General features: G+C 35.4%; 2 protein-coding genes across 3 annotated transcripts; one reads left to right on the forward strand and one right to left on the reverse strand.

Annotated features, from left to right (window-relative positions):
- Positions 1-8,801: 8,801 nt before the first annotated feature.
- LOC136799338 (protein YIPF5-like) lies at positions 8,802-10,623 on the forward strand. Its single transcript, XM_067056040.1, has 5 exons — positions 8,802-9,114; positions 9,252-9,286; positions 9,393-9,503; positions 9,704-9,888; positions 10,106-10,623. Exons 1-5 carry the CDS (start codon positions 8,856-8,858, stop codon positions 10,266-10,268), a joined length of 753 nt encoding a protein of 250 aa, XP_066912141.1. The 5' UTR covers positions 8,802-8,855; the 3' UTR covers positions 10,269-10,623.
- A 3,064-nt stretch (positions 10,624-13,687) lies between these two features.
- Positions 13,688-16,062, reverse strand: LOC136799339 (GTP-binding protein Rheb homolog 1-like). Of its 2 annotated transcripts, XM_067056042.1 has the most exons (3): positions 15,915-16,062; positions 14,585-15,489; positions 13,688-14,430 (listed from the first exon to the last, which is right to left on the reverse strand). In XM_067056042.1, the coding sequence occupies exons 2-3, from the start codon at positions 15,486-15,488 to the stop codon at positions 14,363-14,365; spliced, it is 972 nt and encodes a 323-aa protein (XP_066912143.1). In that variant the 5' UTR covers position 15,489; positions 15,915-16,062; the 3' UTR covers positions 13,688-14,362. The 2 variants fall into 2 exon arrangements, with proteins under 2 accessions (XP_066912143.1, XP_066912142.1); XM_067056041.1 differs by lacking the exon at positions 15,915-16,062 and having other exon boundaries at positions 14,585-15,572.
- Positions 16,063-19,072: the final 3,010 nt, after the last annotated feature.

Genomic DNA, 19,072 nt, shown 5'->3' on the forward strand with positions numbered 1-19,072 from the left:
GGGTGCTTGCCCATAGTTGAAACTGTGAAAATTTGCTAAACAACTTCGAAGAAGCGTGGGAAAGCAATCAGTAGAAGAGACCACTTTCGTTTTTCTTGGAGATTTTGATATAAACTTCTCTCAGGGATTACTTGTCAATGTGTTGTGTCAACTTGTCAGCATTGTATTGTTGTAAAGGGAAATATAAAAGAGGTAAGACTAACCTAGTTTCTAATCCTGATATAGGAGTTTAAGCTTAGACAGTCACAGGTCATACCCGTCCTGTATAATATACATCAGATTATAATGGTTGGTCAGGCATTTGATAACCTGATAACAGCTGTTCATAATGTTCTTACGTGCACGGTAAACTTCTGAAGGCGCTTGAAAATTATACATCTGAGGAAAATAGTCCTACCTTGGAAAATTCTCCAACAAGAATCTTGTTGTGCGCCGGAAAGCCAAAAACTTATATGGCATCCTATTCTATCACGCAACTTCGTTGTCATTCTTAGTCCTTTTACAAGAACGCGGTCCTTACGATTTCGAGATTGCATATTCGTCAGATTGTTTGCTTTCACACATCCCGTCAACTGCTCTAACTTGGGATGATCGGTCGAAACATGGGACTGTTGCATATCTGGTCTGTATTTTCACTTACTGTAAAATCGAACGAGAAATCGTGTATTTTTTAATACGCCGTTCCATAACTCAAATCAAATGACTTCCGAGGTTCAGTAAAATGGTGGCCGAATTGCCGTCCCATGTTTTGTCAGATAGTCCCAAGTTAGAGCAGTTGAGGGTCCCTTTAGAGCTTCAGCGTGGTGTGGAGAAAACAATCACAATTTGATCTCAGTTTAGCATTTGATGGCTATGCATGCATGTTTTTCTCCACTGATGATGCAAGTAAAGTAGTTACCCAACTTCACGGTATCTCTTAAGAAGGGTGTTGAAATTAGAAGAGGGATGTTGACATTAAACCAACTTGGTATGATTGAAGATTAATCTCACCAAAGCAAAGGACAGTGTAGCTGGAACCTGGATATTCCAGGATTAGAAAAAGCTATACCTGTTATCTTTTTTCTTTAAATAATCGACAACCCATCAACATCGATAAATTACACACATTTCCTCAGAAAATTTTAAAATTATCTGCCATTATGACTTTCTTGAAGCCGTTCCGAAATTAACCAATCGGGTTATGTATTAGAATTCCTATGGGAGTTCTTTTCCGAGATTTGTAACATAGCTAAGTCGGCAAAAAACTTTTCCCAGGGGTTTGAGGAATAATCAGAACTGCTATCATTTGTTTTTTATTTAACCATATATTTAAATTTGCGCTCAAAAATACTTCAATAAATAATTTGATAATATTCAATAACTATTTGTATCTCTCAGAAAATAAACACTTACAGAACGACATAGTTTATCATTCGGAATACCCCCGTGTTTGGACCATTCTATCGCGGGCTCAAAATAGGGCGGAAAGTAAGTAGCACCCTCAGTGCAAGATTGCCGCCTCATCTTTATTCGGCCGCGCAAAAAAGCGAGCTACTTAACTGCAATCATCTTTTTCTTGCGTGCTCAAGGGGAAAAGGGAAGTGATCGATATTCTTTGAAGGAAAAACGTCAGAAACAAACCCGAAGACCAAAAGATCTATTTTGTTGTTGAGAATCGATCCTGTGAGGATGAAAAAATTTCTGCTATGCTTGTTTTTTTTTGGAACGCTAGAAAACTCTAATTTCGATCTTCCTTAAGGTAAAGAGTTTGCGAGATTTGGGTTAGCGAGGCAAAAATCACTAAAAAGCTGGTAAAATTGTAATCCTCAAAAAGCGAAGTTCCAGCGGTTAGTGTAAAACGCAGGTCACAGGTCACAGGTCACAGGTCAACAAAGTGCAGACCGGAAAAAAGATAATAAGATCATAACATATACATAACATAACATCAATACATAACGCATTAAATTACAATTAAAGTAATACATGTTATTTAGATATTATAAAATGACAATTGAATAGAATAACAACCTAGTGTTAGTGACACTTACTTACAAAAATAATGACAAAATCATAAAATATGATGCATAACAAGACAAAAGCACGAAAAATATTTATTATATAAAATGTGATGTGGATGGTGTGAATGGATAAAAAATGGCACCAAACAGAAGCTTGCAAGGTCCCTAAGAGAGTGGTTTTAGAAGGATGAAACTAATTAATCATTCAGTTGTTATTTTAATGACTTAATGACAATTTTTGACAAAAATATTGACAGAATCACAAAATATCATGTCTTACAAGAGAAAAACACCAAAAATATTTAGCATACCGAATGTGATGATAACAATATGGCTGGATATAAAATTACACCAATCAGAAGAGTTCTCTGAGAAGGTAGTTTTAAAGCGATGTGTTTTATTATATGTAACCATCATATAAACATTACAATATGTAATATACCTGTTATACGTATAATATGGTTTCAAATATTTTCTGGTCTGCGTTATACACGGCACAAACTGCGAAAGATCGATAAAAGCACATGGTTAAATTTTGATGTTTGAAATGGTTTTATATGGATGAAATTGCTTGAGAATTATGTTTTTGATAATTCTTTGTGTTTTCCAAACATTTTCCTCTGCAATGACATTGATTACAGTCAACCTGTCATCACTGACCTGTGACCTGTGACCTGCGACATATGACCTGTGACCTGCGTTTTACACTAACTGAAGTTCCAGCCTCACTGAAGGATAGAAAAAATTGTGAAAAATTTGAGCAAATTCTGCTCCCCTTATTCTATCTACCGTGAGATAGAGTAACTTGCATCAGTGGAGGCTAACATAACATGCATAGCCTTCTATTTCTATTTCTATTTGGTTGAGTTGCAGGAGGCTTTAGAGGCCTATTCTCGCAACTATGGACACTTACTAATGAGCGTCCCGTCAGCACCTTGACCTGAGTACCCAATTCCCCTCACATGGCATGGGTTGACCCGGGCGAAGGAACGTTCACTTGCCAAGTGAACTGCCATGAGTAGGAATCGAACCCTGGCCTCCTGCACAGAAGCAAAGGTTGACTACCACTCCACGGCACCAAATGAAAGACCTGGTTGGTCCAATGTATATGCTAGCTACTTGTTTGATGGACCTTCCTTATAAAAGAAGGAGGATTAAAAAAAGAAAATTGAAGAATTGAAAAATTGGACATCCATTGGAATCGAACTCGGAACCCCATGCATATGAGACAGACGATCAAACCCCTTGAGCTAACCACGCTTTGTAGGTAGTGAGGGAAAGCGTGAACTGATAAGAAAGAAAAAGGAAAGAAAGAAACGAGAAGAAAATTAATTCCCGCTTTGATGTTATTATCGAAACAAAAGGATCAGTAGGGTGCGCACTCGTCGGGATTTTTTGCGCGGAACGAGGAAGAATTTACAAAAATGAACTTCGATGCATTAGTACTTACCTTAAAATCATTCAAATCTGTTCATTCTTTTTTTTAAATCAATCAAGAATTCTCATGGAAACAAGTAAAAAAAACTGCATCCAGGTATCTATTTTCTTTCCAAAGATATTGATGTTTTTCGACGTCAAGGTGAAAACACGACTTAGCGCTGACCACGGCACTGGATAATTCTCGACCCACATTGAAACCATTAGCATAAGAAAGCCGCGTCTGGAATGATAACATCTGAATTTCTGTTGTTCTATTTCTGTCGTATCTGATGACCTTTTTTTATCAAAAAATCAGTAATATAGCATCTTTAATGGTAAATTTTATTGGTTTGTCGTTAATACTCACTTCTCAGTGCATTTTAGACATTAATGATATGCCCTTGATAATACACTTGCATTATAAAATCATTGTAAAGGAAAAATCAACAATAAGAAATTTAAACAAGCACAAAATGGCAGGGCTGAAAGAACTCAAAAATTAATAAAGTGCCTCAAATGCCTTCATAATATTTCAGTGAAATCTTTTTAGAAATCAATGAAAAAGGACATCAAGATAATTATACTGTGAAAATTTCAAGCCAGCACCTTCAAAATTTATCATTCAAACTGACAGGAAAGTTGTCATCTTGAATAAAGTTCTTATAATTTCAATTTTGGTGAAAAACTATTGTTTCCACAAAACACCCCTAAAATATGTCCAAAATTAGTTCAAGTATTCTATTGGGTACAGATTCAACGATATCTAACCATAAAAAAACTTTTTGTGAAGGAAAATAAGAGAAAAATTTCAAAAACTATCTACCAAAAATAAACTGAACATCTTGATGTTCTTATAAAGCTCGGAGACAGAGATGGAACAGCAATTAACTGAAAAGGCAACGCGGTACATATTCCAGCCGCGGCTTTCTTATACTATGTTGAAACAAATGGCTGTCGCTATTGAGCTGGTTCATCTTTTCAATCGCGGTTTTTTTAGTAAACCCAGGGTAAGATTAGACTACAATCTATCACAATACGCTTTATTTGAAAATCTACAGGCCGTCTGGAATTTCGAAAAATAGAAGAAATTGCGATTTTTTAGCAAAATTGCGGATTTTTTCATTTAAAGCGCCATACACCATCTGAAAGCTGAGGATTTCAGCTTTCTAGTGGTGAAATTTGTTTTTAGCTATCATTTTGGCAAAACTCCCCACACCCCGCCACACGGAAGACTAGATTTCATCCGCCATTTTTGGCGTGATTTTGGTGCTTTCCGAAAATTATTTTTTGCTGGCGTGGTGTAAGGAGGCGATTCTTTGAAAAGGCAATTTTTTTTTGTTTTGAAAATGGAATAACTTTGGCCAGACGTCCGCGCTCGATAGGATCGATCATCGGAACGGCTCGATGACGGATCGATATGTGATCGATGGATTACTTAACGATCCGGAACGACCCACGGCACGGCCCGAACATGTTCGGGCCTCTTGATTAATACTTTTTAAAAATGGCCTGCGCGTGGCCCGCGCAGTTTCGGGCCAGATTTTCGAAAACTTGCTACGATCGCGCGTGTAATTTCAGGACCCAATATTTATATTTCAAATTCCTTATTTTAGCAAACAAATTTAAAAATCTTCATCTTTATTCAAATATATATTGTTCAAATATAAAAGTTAAATCATCTATTTTCCAATTAAGTTAGGAAAATTATTAAAAAGAATGATTTGAATCGATTACATAATATGGTCTTCTTTTTATTCTTTATCCCGTTCCCTTTTCTCGTGGTCTTCTCCTATTCGAAGCAGAATTTTTCTGGATCGTTTTTTGTACTGTTATACAACTTTGTGAATCAAACTGGTATATATTTGGAACTTTGAATATGTCTAATGAAAATATTTAACAATGGATGATCATAAACCAGGAAAGGTAAATAAAATCTGTATCAATTGTAAATACATGGTCTGAACAAAATGTTCGGGCCGATTCAATAATACTTTTTTGTGGCCCGAGCATGGTCCGAACAGGCCCGAACATGTTTAGGTCATGCCGTGGGTCGTGATCCGGATAGGAGATTGATGGAAGATTCAGCCATTAAAAAGGCTTGAGTATCGATCCTTCGTTGATCCATTATCGAGCTAGTATTTCAATCGAGTATATCGATTCGTCATCGATCGTTAATCGTTCAATTCCCGAGGCAGCACTTTTTCAAGGTTGGCTTGGCTCAAATTTTTTCATCTATGGCTCAAATTTTAGGCAGTTTCTCAAAGATTTTGAAAATGTTAATTTCATTAAGAGCAATTGCACCTAAGAAAATCCCTGAATCATCTAAAGTGGGATCATTGATGTCTTGGATTTTTTTCTTTTTTAGATATGTTGTGGGGGTTCATGGGTGGAACAAAATTCCAAAATTTGAGCCTCAGAGCTCAAGCCGTTCCCGAGATATCGCATTTTGAAGTTTCAAAAATTTTGTCTAAAATACAGACCGGTAATTTACAGACCAGAATTCCAAATTGCTATAACTCCTTATTGGTAAGTCTAAATGACATGAAATTTTGCACAGATACACAAGACCATAAACATTTTCTAAAAACAAAAACAAAAATTAAATTTTTTTTTCAAAAATGGCGGATATTTGAAGCCGAAGTTTTGAACTGCTCGAAAATACCGGTTGGATTTGATTCTCAGTTATTCCCGGCCCGAGATTCCAAATTGAATTTCTTTTTCAGATCCTGAAAGATCAATCCTTTAACTACCAAATATCAAAAATCTGTCGTGGAGAATTCATTTTTGGCTCAATAAATCAATTTTAAAGATGACCTATATTTTCCGAAAATTCCCTAGCAACGCCCTAGCAACAAGGCTTTAACAGGCTACACCATGTACCAGAAGGCTCAAAAATTGGTTTTAATGATTGACAGTCCATTTCTGGACAGTTGTGATCATAGACTGATCAAATCATTAGAGGATATTCCTCTATATGCAAAAGATTATTCATAATTTTCACTGCCTGCGATGATATTAAGAGGCATTTTTTTAAAAAGTCTTCAGGGTGTGGTACCTCATCCTCTTGGATTTTGATGAAATTTTGACCAAATGATCTATCACACAAGAAAATAAGACCCTGAAAATTTCACCTTGATATCTCACGTAGTTTTGAAGATACAGTGTCTAAAAGATAGGCTACTAAGCGAAAATTGACCTCTATCCTAAATTTCATGAACTCTGGCGAGGAGCAGATTTTGAAAGCCAATGAATTTTTATTCAAGTACATTAGAAAGCTGATTTATATACAGTGGATTTCAAGAACTTTTTGTAGGGTATCAGAAGAAATCAAATTGAGTCTCCAAAATTTTCCCCGAAAATCTTTAGCACCTCCTGTAGAGGGCTTCAGACTGCGTAATCTGGGTTTGGAAGCACTTTTAGCTGGCTGCTGATAGTCCTTGCGACTTTTTAAAGCAAACTTTTGACCTGGAGTGGTTTACTGGTGGGTTTTGGCCACAAAAACAACATTTTCAGGATTTCCCTATTTGCGTAACTGTCAAAAATGGCCGAAAAAATTGCTATTTTGGCAGATCTGGAGCAAAATTCAAGATGGCATATCTTTTTGCGGCAACAACAAATTTTTTGAAACTTTCAGCAAGGCTTCCTTAGTAGGTCTAGTTTATAAGCCTCAAAAAATCTAAGTGGGTTTTTGAAGTCTCTTAAAGATATGATCGATTGAAAATTTGCTTAACTTCGTTGTTTTTTCCCTCTTAAAATGCTAAATCAGGCCCACTTAAGGGCTCTAAAGGTTAATTTTTGTCAAAATATTGGTTGATCTTCTCTAGCCAACTAATCATTGGCATTAAGGGAACAACTGTAAAAGATCTCAGGTCATTTCCATCAACAGATGGCATTTTATGACTGTTTCTTTATTTTTAAAAGTATAGAATATGTAAAAAAATGCGAGACTGACATCTGGCCTTTCCTACCATTCCAGGGCCTATATTTTCAGGAAAAGCCTCAATCTTTCACAGTTTGGTGAATATTACTCTTAAATATAAGCAGGTTACTTCAACTAAATGGGTTTAACAGTACTTAATTCCTATTCAAAAACTTTTTAGAATCATTCACAAATCCTACTTTTACAATAATTTGCGCTTTACCGCAAAATTTCTAAGTCCAAGTGTCGTGATTAACTTTTAGACTGTCCAATATCTCTATAGTTGTGTACACTAACAGCCTTACTTGTTGATTCTTAAATAACTAAGCAACATTACTAGGGTGATATTTTATGAGATACTGCAAACAATGATGTTTAAATCTTCTGGACAAGAAATATTGGACAGTCTAAAGCTAATAACGACACTTGGACTTGAGTTCATGAAATTTAGGGGTCAATTTTCGCTTAGTAGCCTATCTTTGAGACGCTGTATCTTCAAAACTACGTGAGATATCAAGGTGAAATTTTCAGGGTCTTATTTTCTTGTGTGATAGATCATTTGGTCAAAATTTCATCAAAATCCAAGAGGATGAGGTATCACACCCTGAAGATTCTTAAAAAAAATGGCTCTTAATATCATCGCAGGCAGTGAAAATTATGAATAATCTTTTGCATATACAGAGGAATATCCTCTAATGATTCGATCAGTCTAGGATCACAAATGTCCAGAAATGGACTGTCAATCATTAAAACCAATTTTTGAGCCTTCTGGTACATGGTGTAGCCTGTTAAAGCCTTGTTGCTAGGGAATTTTCGGAAAATATAGGTCATCTTTAAAATTGATTTATTGAGCCAAAAATGAATTCTCCACGACAGATTTTTGATATTTGGTAGTTAAAGGATTGATCTTTCAGGATCTGAAAAAGAAATTCAATTTGGAATCTCGGGCCGGGAATAACTGAGAATCAAATCCAACCGGTATTTTCAAGCAGTTCAAAACTTTGGCTTCAAATATCCGCCATTTTGAAATAAAATTTTTTGTTTTGTTTTTGTTTTTAGAAAATGTTTATGGTCTTGTGTATCTGTGCAAAATTTCATGTCATTTGGACTTACCAATAAGGAGTTATAGCAATTTGGAATTCTGGTCTGTAAATTACCGGTCTGTATTTTAGACAAAATTTTTGAAACTTCAAAATGCGATATCTCAGGAACAGCTTGAGCTCTGAGGCTCAAATTTTGGAATTTTGTTCCACCCATGAACCCCCACAACATATCTAAAAAAGAAAAAAATCCAAGACATCAATGATCCCACTTACAGATTTTCTTAGGTGCAATTGCTCTTAAAAAGCGCAGGGTATTTTTTCATAGATTGATTGATTGATTGATGATGATTGATTGATTGATTGATTGATTGATTGATTGATTGATTGATTGATTGATTGATTGATTGATTGATTGATTGATTGATTGATTGATTGATTGATTGATTGATTTTGAAGGATACAATTTTTAAGCAAAAAATGGACTTTCAACAAAGTGATTATGGAGGTGGAAATGATGGTTTTTACAACACCAATTATGAACAACAATCATATGGATATGACAACAGCCAACAGACACAACCATATGGAGGTTATGATCAATCAGCATACAATCAACCTTACGCTCCTCCTCCCCAACCTCAAGTTTTTTCTCCAAACTTCTCAGAACCAAAAGCAAATGCAAACAACACAGGTGGTGGCTACACAAATTTTGATGATGAGCCTCCTTTACTTGAAGGTAACCATTTCAAATAGAATTTTGAAACACATTTTAACATAGTTTCATCTAGTTTGATGACATAAAATCTGGATTTTAAGTCTGTATTAGCAAAATAACCAGCTTATAAATTTCAATTCATGCCTCATTTTTTTTAGAACTTGGAATCAATTTTGAACACATTACTTTAACCGTAAGTTCTTTCTTTCTTTGATTTTGTTTCACCGACGAAAATTTATGCTCATTAGATATGATAATTGTTTGGAACTTTGCTTGACGTATTTTTATTTTCTTCACAGACTAAATCAGTACTGAACCCTTTACATCAAACAGATGCAAGTGTGATGGATGATTCAGACCTTGCTGGTCCTTTGGTATTTTGTGTGGCTTTTGGTGGCTTTCTCCTATTGGTAATAAATTATATTGTTTCTTTCAAGAACCAGTAAATTCTGACCTAATTTTTATCTTATCATTGTCTTGTTAAAGTTTTTAAGTCAAAAGTAAAGCAACGACTAACCTATTAGGAAAAGATCAACTCACTTCAAACACGACGGTTTTATTAGAAGTCCAACTTAATAAAAAATGAAAGTGTTTTCTTTTACTTTTTCAGAGTGGGAAAGTTCATGGGTTCGGATACATTTACGGAGTTGGTGTATTGGGATGTTTATGTATGTATGCAGTGTTGAACCTGATGAGCATGACCGGAGTAACATTAACGTGTACCATCAGTGTACTGGGATACTGTTTGTTGCCGATGGTCATTTTGTCAGGTCTCTCTGTTGTCTTCACGCTAACGTAAGTTAGAGATCTTTCATACAAGTATTCTTACACTATCGGTAAAGTACATTTCTCTTTTATTCATATTTACATATCAAAGCTATTTTTCCCAGAATTCACCACATAATAAGAGCTCTTAAGGCAGTCTCGATAAATCATCTTTATGGCGTCATATTTGCATTCATATTAATTCTCTTTTATTCAAATCTTTTTCTTTTTCTTTCCTCACTTTCAGGGGTACATTAGGGACGATATTAACAGGTGTTGTCATATTATGGTGTAGTTTTTCAGCTTCAAAGCTTTTTGTGACAGTACTTGCTATGGATCACCAACAACCTCTGGTCGCTTATCCTTGTGCGCTGTTGTATGGTGTGTTCGCTCTACTGACTGTCTTCTAGTCTACATCATTCCTCGTGGAAAGGTAGAGGAAACTTCTTTGAACATTTTTCACGAATTGAAGGAAACTCTACCCACGAAAAGGATGTATTTTTGATGAAGAGAATGCAGTTTTAATATCCTACTATCTCTTTTCAAACATTCCACCCTGCTCATTGGGAGCATAGATATCTTGATTTACGAGGTTGTTCGATATTGATCTCACTATGATTATAATATGAAATGACGCATCGCTGCCTAATGAAAAGTGCAATGTCATGGTTGTTTTGTAGAAAAATGTTGTTCTTTTCTGTTGCGTTACATCATAATTAGCTGTCTTTAATGATATAATTGAAATATTCTTGCAAGCTTGATAAATTTGTGAAGATTTCCTGCTTTCTTCACCACATGTTTCTCGCTCGCATTTGTCCCATCTCCCCTTTTGTTTGGTGATCAATTTCGAAGAAATATTCAAATCTCTATTTAATTGAATAAGATAAGTCATATCTCGATTATCTATATCGTGCGAAAAAATTACTGCAAAATTTATGCATTTTGTTCTTCGTTACTATCGAGCTTTCCTAACCTTTGCTTGGTATTTTTTTAGTGTTTTTGACATGCATCGACTTTCTGTTCTTTCTGCTTTATATAATAAGATTTATTCGAAAATTGTATTTATATTTTTAGTTGAGAATTTTACAATAAATATACGATCCAAAATGGACAGGTATGCATTTCTTTATTCGATATCAATCAGCCATTAAGGCTTCCTACTTTTGGCCAGAAAGATTTTCAAATAAGGAAGAAATAATTTGTTGTTCGCGACATCTCATTACTTCCTGTGGGCACTTAAAAATCCATAATTAATGCCATTAATTTTGATCACAATTATTTGGTAAAAATGAAAACTGAATTTGATCTTTCTCTCTGGTGAATTTTCTTGACTAGAATAATGTATTTTTTCCTCACCTTTCATTTGTTGTCTCAGTTTCAAACTTCAATAACAAAACGAAATGCTCTTGGTGAAATTAAAGGCAGATTTTTAAATCGTTTTGAATCTCCAATTTCCGCAAAGTGTCAAATTAATTCAAATATAGTATAATTAGCTGACTCTCCCTAATCGGAATGTCCCTTCGAACCTTTATCTTTTTTCTAAAACTTGAAAAGTTTTTTGTACCCATTTTCCGCTAACGTTCTTTAATCACTTTTACAGGTATGTGGTTTGTATGTATGAGGTAAATAACTTCATTAACTTTTTGTTTGCCACGTCAATTCATTCGGTCTTTCCATGGCTCTCTTTTGAAGAACCGTATTTGTTTGATTGAGAATCGTGTTTTGCCAGCTGTAAATTTGGAGAGCTTGTCAATTTGATTGTTGCTGTGGAAAAAAAACATCTTTCTCTTACTTCCACTTTTAATTTCCTTCAGCTTTCCATATCAGAATAATCCTCAATATCCAGTAATATCCCTTGGTTTGTCACCTCTTTTCCCTAACCATAACACATTGACTTGTATTTCCTTAGGTGTTTTTCTCGCTATGGGAACATTTGATAAATATGTCAAATTACTGTTTTATTTTGGACCTTCCAAATCCTCTCTAAACACTTTTGATGGTCAGTCGCAAAGTTAAGTGAATGATTGTATTGGAAGAGCACTCTTACATCCTGCACGCGGAAAGATCTCATTAAGATGTGCATTGTATTTTTATGATAGTCAAATCAATTGCTACATCTCCTGCTCTTTTTCTGCAGTGTCATTGTGAAAATAACGAACCGCCCTCTTCCTTCGAAGGCCAGGCAAACCAACATAATTGATGTACTTTACAAAATTCTTTTATCAAAGTTCAACTCACTGTCGATTTGAATTCTTCTTTTCTATCAGAATCTTGAAAGAAATCTTGCCACAAAAGCTTCTTGTTAACAAGCAAGGTATAATGTCAAGTTAGGTCATTGTGAAATACTTAATTGAGGCTTCAGAATTATTTTATTTTAACGACAGGTGCTCGTTTGGATTTATCTTGTAATTTAAATAATAATAAATGCCAATTAATGATAAATACCATCACAATGATCAACGTTTCACTCAGGCGGTTCCCCCCATACGTGTTGCAGAGGCCAAGCGATCGACTCTGTTTATCTTTCTACAGAGGGCGATTGAGAGTGAGTAAGCTATTTCAAAGACAGACATTGTAGGAAATACGTGTGATGCACAGTAAGTTTTCTTTCGAGAAGGCAGACTGCGTGTTGAATAGACGGAACAGCAGACGACCTTCATATCTTTTGGAACCATCAATATTGTCGGTCGGTGTCTTTTTATCTTCTTCATTTACGATAAGATTATATTGTGTATGTCTGCTTCGTTCGATCGTTTATCTTTGATCCAGAAATACTCCCTCTCTCTTTTACTCCACGTGCAATACTCTACTCTAAACTGTTTGTACCTGGCCTTCACTGCATCGTGCATTTGAAATCTGGCTAAGGAAGTACGGCTCAGAAAGAGTTATTTTTTGCACCATCACCAGAATCTCTTTTCACACAATAACAACATTGTAAGATTGCTTTTTGTTTCGTGCTTCAATGTTGCTTTTGCTGCAACAATATCCTGAGTTGAAAGTAGTTGTAGTGGCTATTGTGGTCAACTTCCCATCCTCTTACATGCACCCTTTGATCTAGCGCACTTTTGTTCTTCGCCTACAATGAGGTTAAATGTAGACCCACTCTGTTTGTTAAGGTTTCTTTGATGATTGATCTTTTCTATGCTTACTTTTGGAAAGAGAGGAAAGGTGATATTTATAGAGTATTATTTTTTGAATGGGAATTTCCAAAGTGCGTTTGTTTCCATCTTGAACATAAAGGTCAGTAGACAAAAGTAGTTTGTCATCACAAATTGTCGGTGTCTAAATTGAGTGATTTCAATTGAGCAAAATTATACTCATTTTCATCAAAGTTAATTATAAAGAGGAGAACTTTCTTTAACAAAGCATTTATCATGATAGCTCTAATTTATCCTGTAGAAAAGTTTCATGTTGATACTTTCACGTAGAACATTCAAGGTCCTTTCTTCGACCCCATGATGAGAAGGAATACGGTTTGCAAAGAGCATGTTCTAAAAAGTTATCATATGCTTTGCTATGTGGTGACTTATAAAACTCCCTTTTTATTAGGACGATTTTGTTGGATGAGGCTTGCCAAAAAAACTGGCATTAGTTAAAACATTAGTTAAAACAAATCTTATCTAAAAAATCTAGCGTTATATGTAATAAAAATAGGACATAAAAAAGAGGTACTTGAAATCAAGACTCGATATGTCTAAGAAAACTAAACTACTTTTTCCCATAAAAACCCTTCGTTTAACAAAAGTAATCTATTGTTCAAATTCATTGTGTTGGGAATTTCTTTTTTCAGAAAAGGGTTTTCTTAAGAATTTCCAAACAACTAGTATTGTTTTTTAATTGTATTGTAAAATTCATTTCAATATTTCATTTGTTACTTAAATTTCAGACAGAAAACAATTGTTTTTATATTTACAATTTATATTACATTATAAAACATGAGAAAACGACTCCAATATTGCGATCAAATGAGGAATCGATAAAAACGACAGGAAACACCTGCGTGGTCGAAACGAGACAATAAAATGATAATTCCACTCTGAAGAAATTCCTTCCTGTACTTTGCCTTTCATCAGGCCATTATTGTTTTTTGGTTTTAAAGTTTAAAAAGAGGTTGTATCTTTGTTTTGCAGAAGGTGTAACGTAACTCTTGAATGTTTGATAGTTGTCCAGTGAGTCGGCCTTCTTCCACGGAGAAGAGATCTTTCTTCTTCTTCTTTCGCACAAAGAGGAGGATTTGTCGGTCGTCTGTTAATGAATTTCACTAGATCATCATATCCATCTAACTTCCTGAAAAGATGCAATGTCATGCCACAAGTCACCATGGTGACCAATCTGCGTAAATGACTGTCATTATCTTAATTACCAAAAGTCGATTAACTTTCTATCTTATCCGTAAACAGAAATTGTTTTGGGGATGTGTGTATTTGAAGGAAAAGTGCTTTCGTTGCCAACTTTCCCTTCTTCTTGTGAAACCACACCGTTTGGTTCAAACCATCAATTTCTCTCAATTAACGCTTGATCGCATCCGTCTCATTTTTCCTGCTGCGTTTCTGTTAGTGATCACTTTCGGCCCTGATGATGAGAAAAAGAGAAATATTTTATAAGTGATGCAATATAAGAGATATGGAACGAAAGTAGGGAGGTATTTCACTTCTTCCATTCACGTCTTTTTACATTGCTTAATACTAAAACTCAGTGAAACAGAAAAGATTTCAATGATGCTTACCTGTTTCTAATTCATCATCTGATTGGTCACAGTAAGCGACTTCATCAGGTAAAGCCATTTCAACCCGACAATCATCATTGTACACGTTCATTTCATTCAATAAAAGTTCTGTTAAATTTTCGAAGCCACTGGAGTTAGCGGTAGATAGGAGACACGTTTCAACGTCCAACTCTACTGCCAGTTGCTCTAACTCGGCATCGAAAGTCTCATCTTCTTCGCTACCTGCGTGTAGATCATCCTTATTTTGGATGATGAGAACAGGGACTGTAGTGTTGATTCTCATCTTGGCGATGTCTTGGTAAATATCACGGATGTATTGGATGCTGTCTGCTTTGTCTGATGAACAGACCAGTAAGAATCCATGAGCATTGGCGACTGTCGATCGATATTCCATGGGTGATGATTCATTGATGTCTTCTGTTGTATCCACCAGTTGAAATTTGAAGGTCTTTGTTTTACATTGTTGTTTTGCTAACTGTTGACTGATGGTCGTACGTGAGAAACTCTTAACTTTTCGAACAGATTTTGCGTAATCAATGAATCTTTCTTTCTTGCTTTTGAAAAGGTCTTCACATTCGACTATAGCGGTGACTTCGAAACTGGAACTTGTGGTGGTGGGTGTGTATTGATCTGTGAAGTAGTTGTTTACCAACCGATGGATGAAGGACGTCTTCCCAACTCCGGCTTGTCCTAAAACAACGATTTTCCCGTAAGTGATCTCCTCATTGGTATCGATTTCTTTGATGGCTGTGTGTGATGAGCCTTTTGACCGACTGAACTTCGAGCGGAATCTCTCAGTCAGTGATTTGGCTTTCTTGTTTTCTTTACGAGATTCGTGCGAGCTTGCTGAGATGGGTGCAGTCGCAGAGCGAATCAAGTCAGGACTTTCTCGTGCCATCACCATACTGAAAAAATAACAGTTATAAAAAAACGCTGTGTCGTGTGTGTTCAAGAGAAAGGTTTGAGATTAAATCAATTTTGTTGTTGATGTGGTTGTTTATGAAATTTCTCAATGTTTTAATGAGCTCCTTATTTGAGAACAATGCTTGCTGCGTTCTTTTTCATTGTTCCGTCAAACAAAAGACTACTCATTTAATTATATTATTCAAACTAAATGTCACATCCTTTGAAATTGTTGTTAGAGTTGTAGTAATTTGATGCCAAATATTATCGTCCACGGAGTTTTCTATATTGATTCCTTTTACTTTTATTCAAATTCAAATCGGCTTTCTATAATTAAAATAAACTGAAATGATATGAAAAGCTACCTCTCAACAAGGAACTTTAATAAAACTCTCAAATATAATTTCTTTAAAAGAAACATACCAACCTTTTTTCACTTCTTCACTTTTACAATCTTACCAATTAAACCCAGATGATTTATGGACACGTCAATGTCAAACAAAACTGCTGATCTAAAGGTCTGAGTAATATGAATAATCTTTGAGTTCGAAAAACTTTTCTGCGAATCAAAAATCCTCATCAACAAACTTTTGATATGAAAGCTATAAAAAAATGTGTATTATGAAAAAATATGACGGTTATAAAGATTAGATAGACGGCTGTTTGATTCAAAGATAAAGAAGCGAGGTCTTATTATCTTACTCCTTATTCGATTAACGTGGCTTACAAACTTAATGCATAAAAAAACAGACAAACAAACCTTTGATACCATAAGAGCAAAACACCCCTGTATCAGCGAGAACATGTCAGATCATTCCTTCGCCTCGACCTTCAAAAGAAAGATTGGAACGCCTGTTCTGTCTTTGTTTACCGTATTTACCCGAAAGTCCCCTCGACAATCATATCAATCCGATTGGTTGAATTTTAAAATGATGATGTAGTAGATGAGACAAACGAACCAATCAGTGGCACAGAAAAGTGATTTTTTTGTTGAGGGACTTTTTAGATTTTCTTCTCGCTACTCGGTGTATTTGAGCCTTTGAATGTTGAGGATATCGTGTAAGATATGAATTGAGGTGATATTTCCTTTCTTTTCCCTTGACATACCAAAAAACTGTATCTCCGTTGAAGCGTTTTCAGGAAATTGAATTCAAATTTATTAGGTGTTTATCCTTCCCTGAGAAACCTCAAAATGTCTGAGAATTTAGGTTGGAACTAGAAAAAGGTTCATCTTCGAATGAAGAGAGGGAAAGGGAAAGACAATTGTTTTTGTGATCATGGTAATTGTGACTGCGATTTCTCTTTATGGAAAAAGTGGAAGAACGAAAACAAAAGATTGAGGACGGATTCGTTGATGACGCAAAAGCAATCATCTGCACTTCCCAATTCATTTCCAACCAATATTGTTCACGCATCCCCTCCTTCACAAAATCTTGGTTTGTTTTGTAAGTTTGCTATTCTTATCTTCTTACTGGTCATTTTGGAAGGAACCTCTATCTCCCTTGCTTTGTTTGCCCATTCTTTGTACATACTTTTCAGCGAGATTGGATGACAAACTGACATGCAGACCCCCAAACACTGTTTACGTCAAATAGATTAAAGTAATTAGCCTGCGCTTTATCCCACTTATTTAATGACGCTTCCATTAAACCTTCAGTTAGACTCATTAAAAATTGTACAATATGCGAGGGTTTGCATTAAAACATGTTTAACTGTTGAATTTTAAGTAAATGGTGGTTATCAATGACGTCATGCAATACAAACGAACATGAGACGGCGCACATGTCATGAGGCGTAATGAGATATAGAACACCGTTTCTCATTCCACTAAGTTTCTCTTTGTTGCATGCTTTCACCAGGAAGGTATTAAACACTTCTACCTCGTGTTTCATCCGACAGATTTTGTATGCTTTCGAAAGCAAATCTCTCAAGCAGAAGCAAGTTGTGTGGACTCTTAGGGCCTTCCCTTGTATATGTGATTCACGCAGGGTCAAAAAGAATTCTTCGCCTATTGTTGTATCGACGAGTCTTTTTTATGGTGGCAAAGAATTCTAATAGGATCCTTTGTACATCATTTTTAGTTTAAGTTGGAGTTCTATTTACTTGTTTTCTACTAAACTTTATATGATGTAGTGTTTGTCAAAGTCTTATCAAGTAAGGGATTGCGGTTGAGATATGGATATAATGCAGAACGATTTCCTGTCTTTGTGGCCATGGTGACAAAGATGGTGATCTTTCAATAGGTATTGTCTGCGATCACGTACAGATTTAAACACGAAAGTTATTAATTATTATTACATGATTTATATGAAAATTTATCGCAATTGGTCAAAATTGTTTCCTGAAGGGAGCACGGATGCCTTATTTCAAGTAATTATTTTGGGACTGACAAGCATCTATGATTTCCTCTCATCCCAATTAATACTGTTCACATTCACGTCCTTAGTGGATTGCTATGGATGATGTCAGCTCGAACACTTCATTGCCAGCAACCATAAGTCTTTGATGCTGAAGATTTCTCATTGTTCATCCAGGCAGCAATAGTACTATCAAGCCACCTGTCAGTCTGATGACTCATCATTTAATTCACGTTGACATCTTTTGTTACTTTTTGAATGTATTGAATGGCAGTAAAACCTTCATGTTCTGATTTGTCTGTTTTGGTAAGATCAAGAGAGCGATAGGCTTGATGGAATAGAAACAATTACTTTTTATTACACTTTTGATTTCAAACATACAAAATGTGCTTTGTTCTTGACTGACTGATTGGCTGATTGATGAAGTGGCATAATTCATTCTTCTCTGATTGCTCTGATTCAACAGAGGTATGTCATTTTGCACAATCATGGTGGTTGAACTTTTTTGTTGTCTGTTTCTTCTTTCGAAACGGAACTGCTTTAAAATAGAATATATTTGAAAACTAAAATTGCTGCAAATTTTGTATCGAGCACCAGGAAGGACATAATTTTGTCACTCCTTTGAATGTATCAATTAGTAAATTTGCATCTTCATCAGTAGAGATTCTTCTTCTTGTTGGATTAGGATGTGAATCATGAAGAAAGAATTTTACATCACTTCTTCACGCACAATATTAATGAGGAGTTCAACAAAAACGAAAAGATATTCAGGAAGAAGAAATGAATTTTATTTTGTTTTCGTTTACGCAATGAAGTTTATATTCCCCTTTCACCAATACCAATAGGAGAGTCACATTTTATGATACACAAGATATTGCACCACAACAAAATCTTGCTCCTTCAGCATGTCATGATTCGAAAGAAATTCCTTACGTCATCTTTTTACTTGACGAAAAAAATTATAATTTCACAATCACGTACCACATGTTGCCAAGATGTTTCTGCTTTTTGCAACAATCTTTCTTTTTGAAAAAGAGTTTTTTGGAAAGTGATGCAATAAAAGGCCTTCCTTCCTCGTGTAAAGTAAGAACAGCAAATTATTCCTTCGTTTGTCAAGCAATAAGAATTACAGGATATGCCGCAAAGATCTAAGTGCACGTATTTGTTAACAAATTATCTTATTCCTTTAATGGAGGTAAGGGACAAAGACCATGAGTTCGTCACTCAA

This window comes from Clytia hemisphaerica, unplaced genomic scaffold (assembly GCF_902728285.1).
Source record: "Clytia hemisphaerica strain Z4C2 unplaced genomic scaffold, Clytia hemisphaerica genome assembly, whole genome shotgun sequence".
Lineage (NCBI taxonomy): Eukaryota > Metazoa > Cnidaria > Hydrozoa > Leptothecata > Clytiidae > Clytia > Clytia hemisphaerica.